This window comes from Suillus discolor (assembly GCF_016758755.1).
Source record: "Suillus discolor strain FC423 chromosome Unknown F5147scaffold_89, whole genome shotgun sequence".
Taxonomy (NCBI): domain Eukaryota; kingdom Fungi; phylum Basidiomycota; class Agaricomycetes; order Boletales; family Suillaceae; genus Suillus; species Suillus discolor.
This window is the reverse complement of record NW_024541336.1, coordinates 148,511-156,905: the sequence shown is the minus strand read 5'-3', so window position 1 is coordinate 156,905 and position 8,395 is coordinate 148,511. Positions and strand designations below refer to the sequence as shown.

The 8,395-nt window shown below is 48.3% G+C and overlaps 1 protein-coding gene across 1 annotated transcript; it reads left to right on the top strand.

Annotated features, from left to right (window-relative positions):
• Positions 1–5,978: 5,978 nt before the first annotated feature.
• On the top strand, positions 5,979–6,928 carry F5147DRAFT_748008 (uncharacterized protein; the record flags this gene model as incomplete). Its single annotated transcript, XM_041440010.1, has 4 exons — positions 5,979–6,105; positions 6,210–6,313; positions 6,373–6,684; positions 6,740–6,928. 4 exons carry the CDS (start codon positions 5,979–5,981, stop codon positions 6,926–6,928), a joined length of 732 nt encoding a protein of 243 aa, XP_041286954.1.
• Between the last annotated feature and the right edge of the window lie 1,467 nt (positions 6,929–8,395).

Genomic DNA, 8,395 nt, shown 5'->3' with positions numbered 1-8,395 from the left:
CGGACTTCTATGAATGTGGGATGATGGGCGGAGCTTGTAAAAATAGAACTGGACATATAAGTAGGCCAGGGCACCCATGAGACGTCTAAAACTTTCCCCCTAACTCCAATTACTGTTTAACATGTCTAACTCTACTTCTGGCAACACAAAGTCCGCCTGGCAACTCCTCCAAGAGAGGCAGGCCGAAATCGCGGCCGAAATCGCGCGACTCGAGGCGGACGCTCGGAGAGAGGCAGAGGAAGAGGAATGTAAGCGCAAGGAGGCGGAAGAGGAACGGAAACGGATGGAGGAACAGAAACGGAAGGATATCGAGGAGACTCGGAAAAGGTTGGCTGAGCGCGAGCAGGAGCGTTTGGCAAAGGCTAGGATGGGCAATGCATCGGAGGTGAGTCGGATGAGGTTTTTTGTGTTCTTCCGGAGTTTAACAACATGTTAGTCCTCCGGTCCGGCGGATCCGGAGGTCCCGTGTGAGATGTGCGTCCTTAGGCGCAAGATTTGCACCTGGGCAGTAGCGTCTAAGACGCCTAGGGTGAGTCTTCTGTTTTGTCCGGATCCGGATGATTACTGATGATTTCCGAAAGATCCGGACTTGCGACCAGTGCCGCGCGTCCAAGGAGAAGTGCGTCGGCGGAAATCCACCTGTCAAGGCGCTGGCCAGCAAAGGCAAAGGCAAGAAACAAACATGTCCGGAGGGATCTCCGAGCCCCAAGGGCAAAGGCAAAAGGCGTCAGCGGAGTCCGGAGGACATCGACGATGATGTGGAAATAGTGTCCAATCCCCGGACAGTCATTGGGGAGGATCAAGACTGGGCGGAGTACGACGACCAGGCCTGGGTCGCAGCCGCCAACAACATTGTGGCGGAACTGGCCCGGACCAATGGGCTGATGGAGAGGAGTGTTGCAGCAGCGGAAGGAAGTAGGGCTGCGATGGACCGGGTAAGTGAAAACATGCTCCAGTTCATGGAGGAGCAGAGGGTGTTTCAGGCTCTCTTCATGGAGAGTCTGAGGAACGGTTTCCGGATGCATGTGGAAGATGCTCCAGAGGAGGAAAATGGGGAGGAGGCGGAAAAGGAGGCCGGCGGATCTGGCGGAGACATGGAGATGAACTCTTAGGTCGTCGGATCCGAAGTCCGGATGTCGGACGCCTAAATAATGTACATATATGCATGTCCTTTTTTACTCTTTGTGAGAAGTTGGTCCCAGCTTATCCGGATATGCCGAGTGGAAATCCGATAGAAGTTCCGGCACATTTCCGAGTTCGGTTGCGAGTATCCAGGAAGTTTCTTCGTCTGTCCCCTCGTATCCGGCCTAACGTACTAAGTATAGTAGTTGGCAGTGACGTCTCCGGCGGTCAATCTTGGAGTCCAGGATTTCGGAGATTTCGTATTCCGGTTCTCCGTCAACTAATACCGGAGGCGGAGGAGGTTGGATGCGATTAGGAATGGTGTTTGGAGTTGCGGGTTCTAACTGAGAGACATGGAATACGGGGTGCATGGATCACATAGCGTCCAGAAGATGGATGGTGAAGGAGTGGGTGCCGGGACGAGCGATGATGTCGAATGGTCCAATATTCTTTTCTGAGAGCTTTTTCGATGGTCGGGTCAAGCGGAAATATTTTGCTTTGATGAAGACCTGATCTCCGACTTTGAAGTCCGGAGCGGGTTTTCATCTAGCGTCTGCGGGTCCCTGATATCGTTCTTGGGCATGGGACATTTCTTCTCAGAGGAATTGATGAAGCTCGTCTAGATCTATAGCATAATCCCGGGCACAGGCGGAGGAGAGATCACGCTCTGGATGTATGGAAATGTTCGGGTGATAACCCTTATTGGTGAAGAATGGTGAAACTCCGGTAGTAGCACTAGGAGCATTGTTGTAAGCAAACTCGGCCAAGGGTAACAGTTCCAACCAATTATCCTGCTGATAGTTGCAGTAGATCCGGAGGTATTGTTCTAGGGTTTGGTTAGCTCGCTCGGTTTGTCCGTCACCTTCCGGATGATATCCAGAAGTGAAGTGGAGGATCATGTCAAGTGCTTTTCCGAGCGACCAGAAGAAGTGGGAAACGAATTCCATACCATGGTCGGAAGTAACATGAGACGGAACTCCGTGCTTGGAAAACACATGGAGGAGGAATAACCGGGCGAGGTCCGGAGAGGTGATGGTGTTGTAGGTTGGGATGAATATGGATTGCTTGGATAGTCGATCTATGACTACCAGGATGGCTGTGAAGCCAGAGGAATCAGGGAGTTGTTTGATGAAGTCCATGGATGTAGAATTCCACAGCTTCTCGGGGATGGGGAGTTGTTTCAATAGTCTGTATGGTTTGTGTCTCAGAACTTTGGCTCAGGCACAGGTTGTACAAGACTTGACATAGTCCTTGACATATGCACGGATTCCGGGCCAAGTATACTCCTGACGGATAATTTCCAGGGTCCGGTTCTGACCGAAATGTCCGGATAGTGGGTGGTCATGTGTATTCTGGAGTACTTGGAGACGGAGGTCATTGGATTCTGGAACGTATATACGGCTGTCACAATGGAGGAAACCACTTTCATCCACTGTCCATCTCGGGTCCGGCGGATCCGGAAGATGACTGGAAGCAATAGGGTCATGGGGAAGGGCGGACAGAATGTCCTTATGAAGTTGCTCGACATCCATTAGTACAGCTGCCCAGAGCACCGGAATTGCTAGGTGTGATGCCCGGAGGGACGAAGCGAGCTGTTCTGTGGTAAATATCGGCCGGAGGTTGTGTGGATTAACTTGAGCGTAGTCCTTATCCCCCTCTTTGGGGTAGACGTCCCAACGTCTAGTTAGGCAGTCGGGCTTTGCTCCGAGTTTTCCAGGTCGGAAACGGATAATGAGATTGAACTGATGGAGGTATTCCGACCAGCGGGCCTGGCGGCGGGTGAGGAGTTTTGTGGTAGCAAAGTACTCAAAGTTCTTGTGGTCTGTGATGACATCTATCAGCTTGGCAGAGCCTTCAAGGTAGTGTCGCCAGGACCAGAAAGCTTCGTAGATAGCTAGGAGTTCTTTATCATGAGTGTCATAGTTGAGTTCCAGAGCCGAAAGGGTTCGGGAGTAAAAGGCAACCAGGCGGAGCTCCTGGTCCGGACATACTATAGAAAGTATTCCGGTGATAGCATAGTCAGAAGTGTCCGTCTCAACGACGATAGGAACATCCGGCATCCAGTGCGTAAGCACCGGAGCAGTAGTGAAGGCTTTCTTGAGAGTTTCGAAAGATTTCTGGCAATCCTCGGAGAAATTCCAGGGAGCATCCTTGCGAGTGAGCCATGTAAGCGGAACTACAATGTCCGAGTAGTTAAAAATGAAGCAACGATAGAAATTGGTGAACCCGAGGAACAATTGAATATCCTTAACTTTCTGGGGTTCCGGCCAGTCACAGATAGTCTGGACTTTGTCTGAAGACATGGTAAGGCCGGCCGGAGATAGGAGGTAGCCGAGGTATTCTACGGAGTCGGAATGGAATTCGCACTTCTCCGGTTTAGCGTATAAACGATGCTTCCGGAGGCGTTGGAGAACTTCAAGGACATGTTGTTTGTGAGATGCAAGGTCTGCGGAATAAATGAGGATGTCGTCGAGATACACAATAACACATATGTCAAGCATATCGGTGAAGATGGTGTTGACAAAGTGCTGGAAAGCCGCCAGAGCATTGGTGAGACCCTTGGGCATAACCAACCATTCATAGGAGCCATAGTGTGTCCGGAAGGCAGTTTTCCACTCGTCTCCTTCCGCCATCCGGACTAGATGGTAAGCGGACCGGAGGTCGATTTTAGTGTAAACTTTAGCGCGGCTCGGAGAATCGAGAAGGTCGGAAATGAGGGGAAGAGGGTAGCAGTCTTTCTTTGTGATTTTATTGAGTCCTCGGAAATCTACGCAGAGGCGTAGGGAGCCATCCTTCTTCTTGACAAACAGGACAGGGGCTCCGTGCGGAGAGGACGAGGAACGAAGAAGTCCGGTCGCAATATTCTCATCAAGGAATTTGTGAAGAGCTACAAGCTCAACCGGAGAAAGGGAATAGATGGTGCCAAGGGGTGGAGCCGCTCCTTCCTCCAAATCGATCTTAAGATCATAGGGACGATGGGGAGGGAGCTGTCCGGCTTTGCTTTTATCAAAGACATCCGCGTACTCGTGATATTCCGAAGGGATTCCGGATAGGTTCGGAGGTTCGGAGGAGAGTGTAGCGGAGCGGAGATTGACACTGGACGGACGAACGAAAATACTGAACTAGACCGATCCCTCTAATTTACAGGCCCGGCAAAAGGCAACTGCATTGATTAGGGAAATACTATCCCTTTGTGTATGGAGGCAACCAAAGCTCGAGTGTGACACTCAGCCACATGCGCAGAGTTAGCAACCTCATCTGACAGGTGTGTGATGTTTTGAAAAATAGCAACCGGCCCTTACAAAGGCCTAGATAGATCTGTCAGAGTGTATCTGTAGTTGCGGAGATGCGGAACATTGAATGCACAATGGTGTCATTTATTGGTGGATGGATTAGAAAAATTGTAACAACGTCAGTAGTACTACTCAAATGACGAAGCCCATAACACATGAGCCTCGACAAGGCCCATCTTCAGAGCTCATTTCTCGAATCCAACATCTTGCGGATCTTCTTGAAAACCTGCCAGAATCTCTGCCCCTTGATTTCCCAACATCACAGTATCAATTCAGACTTGATGAAGAGTTCGTCGAGGAAGAAGGTGTTTGGTTTGCCTTCAATAGGAATGTTGAAGTTTGCTTCGAGACTCATAAGCTGGCGCCGGGAGGGACTATTGTGTTCCATGAGCGAGGGCAACGCTTTCGCGAGCTTATCCAAATGTTGAAACTTACTGTGAAACACTTGTCCAATGATGGCGAGCATGAATTCCTGCGTGAAGTTTGGGTCGAACGGCTCATATCAGCTGCAAAATTGCAGGGAGCCAAGATACCTACAAAGTGTGTTTTGTCAGTTTGAAATTTAAATCAAAAACTAACCGTACTAATACTAGGCGAAAAAAAGCACTAGATGCATCAATGAATGAAGCCAGTTCTGGTCCAGCAAAACGAGCTAAAGCCCAGCTAGACTCCATCGTTAGAGGAGGGGAGGCATCAGATGCCATTAGCATACTCTCAGAGTCATCGTCAGAAGATATAGACGAAAAACGGACTATTTTTGATCAGCATCATCGCCTGAAGGTCAACATAGAACTTGTCAGCCATCCGAAACCAGCTCCATCAAACTGGAGTTCTATAGGGACTCAGCAGCTTACCTTTGATGATCTCCGCTGGAAGCCACTCACAACTGAAGAGGAAAAGGTGCTGCAATGGAAGAGACTGGATGAGCTGACACGGGAATTTGGGGAGGAGGAGAAACTTGAGAAGGAAGCAGAAGAAGCAGAAAGAAAGAGGAACAAACGTGAAGGAGCAACTGAAAGACAATGTCGTCACCGTGAACGAAAGAGGGCTATTAATGCAGCAATGAAGCAGTCAGGTGGGAGTAAGCAGTCCATCAATGCAGTAAGTTCAGAGCCATCTGTGAAAATAATTTTCATGCAAATGACGTACCAAGGTTCTCCATGATGATTCCAGATCATCAGCTACTCTCAGTACCCCAGATGTAATTGCACTATCTCGGTCTGACTCTCAGTGGAAGGAGATCCGCAATGGAATGAAAGGTGGTACAAGCAAGAGCAGCACAAGAGGACAAATTGGTACCATCCCCTACTATGGGTCCATATTGATGGAGCTGCACGAAAATATGACTGGTCACCCCAAGCTATTGTCAAGGGCTTATCTCGGGACCACCCAAACCTTTTCTCTCATCTGAACAAAGGGACTGTCCAGAAATGGATAGACAAGGATTCAAAACGATACTGGTCCAAAACCACCCTTGAAAATGTTCAACGTCGTCATGCTTTGGCTGGGTCAGGGCAATCAGGGGTTCTTGCAAAGTATCCTGATGTTGTGAAGCTAATTACCATGAAATTGCAGGCACTGCGCAAATCAGGACTTGCTGTCAATGTTATCGTTGCAAGGGCCATCATGTTAGCAGTTCTCAATGACGAAGTGCCTCAAGTACTTATGACATTCAAGTGTTCTGAGGTTGGTACCAGACTCAGACTTGTAACCAGGACTTGAAACTAATTTTGATGTGCCAGAGTTTTGTTCGTGCTTTTCTTGAAAGTGTGCTTGATTGGAGTCCCAGAAAAGGGACACGTGTTTTCGCTAAAATTCCTGGGGATGCTGAGGACAGATGTGAGGAGGCTTTTTTCCGACTCGTCTACATCATGAAATGGCACACAGTTCCTCCAAAAGTAAGTACCAAGAGACTGTGATCAAACTGTGTCACAATTCATTGATTTTGTGCTGCTAGCTACTTGTTGGATTCGACCAAATTGGTAATTACATCCTTCCAAGTAGTGGTACAACCTTCGCAGAGCGTGGATCAGAACAAGTTGACATTGTGGCGAAAGACGAGAAGCGTGCATACACATTGCTGGTGGCAAGCACTCCTGAAGGCACATTCCTTCCCTTCCAGCAGGTGTGGTCTGGAGCCTCAGAGCGATCTTTGCCATCAGTGGGTGCCCTTGGGATGATGGAAGCAAAGGAACGAGGCTTTGATTTTGCCTTTGCAAAGAGTGATAAGAAGGGAAGCCATTACAGCACGCTAAAAACAATGAAAGAAGTACGTTTCTATTCAGTAGAATTTTCACTCATTATTCATGGCATGTGTTGCACAGTGGGTCGAAAATGTTTTTGAACCTTACCGCTGTTCTGTCATTGAAGCAGACCCTGATCTCGATAATGACCAGGTTTCCATTATTTACCTTAACTGCTATCCCGTGCATGCTGGCAAAGAGTTTCGTACATATGTCTTTGAGACTTTCCCATACATCATTCTATGCTTTGTACCTGCAAATTGTAAGTGAATTCCTCGCAGAACTGAAGCCACCAAATGCTGATGGTCTATGCTACAGGTACAGGCATATTTCAACCTGCCGATGTTGGACTTAATCGTGTTATCAAGCATCGTTTGAAGCAGCACCAGATTCAATTCCTTGTCAACTCGCATCAACAGCAGATAAAAGATGGCCTTACCCCAGAACAAGTCAAGTTCACAACATCGTTACCTACATTACGAGATGCGTCAGTTGCTAACATCGTGTCTGTCTATGATTTTATGACTGGTCCACTCGGTTGCGAACTCGTAAAGAAGGTTCTTTCAATTTGTATCGATTTTCAAAGTCTTGAATACTGACATGTACCATATGCAACAGGCATGGGAGAGGTGCACTATGAAGGAGTGGAATATCTCTGCAGAGTGTCTCACAAGCAAAAAGGCACAAGGAGCACTTAACATATACCTGTGTACGCACCCAAAGCTTTGTGACGAGATTGAAGAATGCACTGGCATTGTCTATGGCCTTGAAGATGAGCCACCTGCATCTCAGCTCGACGCCGAAGCTGGTGATGATGATGCAGACATCCCTTGTAGCGCAGTTATTGAGGATGCTCTGGGCTTCAACTCCACTAATGTTCTTGCTGCTGATACTACAAAATATTGTGTTGTCAATGTACAGAGAAGTGATTTGCATGGGCTGGTGGCTGCAGGAGACCATGAGAATATATGGGTGCAGGTAGATGCCTCATAGTAGATGGAGCTCATAGATTTTTTTTTCAAAATATTGATTTTGTGACATACTTTTGACTAGCAACCAACCGCCTGTGATGCGTCACCGGTGGGTGAATTAGCAATGCAACCGAGGCCGTGTGATGCGTCACAGTTGCTTCCATACACAAAGGGATAGTATTGGGAACAGTGTTATCAGCGGAGGGACTCAGCGAGGTTATGGAAGGGATTTCCGCCGGAGCCGGTGGAAGTGAGGTCGGAGGGGTCAGAGGCACTCCATGAGGAATCGGACGGAAAACGATGCTGCCCTTTACCCAGTCAATCAATGGATTGTGTCGGGTGAGCCAGCTATATCCTAGAACGATGGAACAGGATGAGTCCAAAGGAGTAACATAAAATGTTTCGGAGGTAACGACACCGGTCGGAAACCAGATCGGTAAATCTACTGCCTCGGTAATAGTGGCATTGGAAGTACCATCAAACAGATGGAGCGGAAGCGGAGGAATTGCATAGGTTGGAATGTTATTTTCTCGGATTAGTTTGCTTGCTATAAAACAATGGGAGGAACCACAATCTACTAGAGCTGGGAACAGAGAGATATCGGGAAAAGTAGAAATAGAGATATTTGGCATAAGCGAGTTCAGATCGGAAAGAGAAACAGCATTGAGACGTAGCTCCATTGCGCAGGTTGAGTCAACACAACCCTTGTCCCGCATGGAGTCAAGAGGGTTGTGGACTAATTTTTTGTCTCTTCCGAGACCTCCGG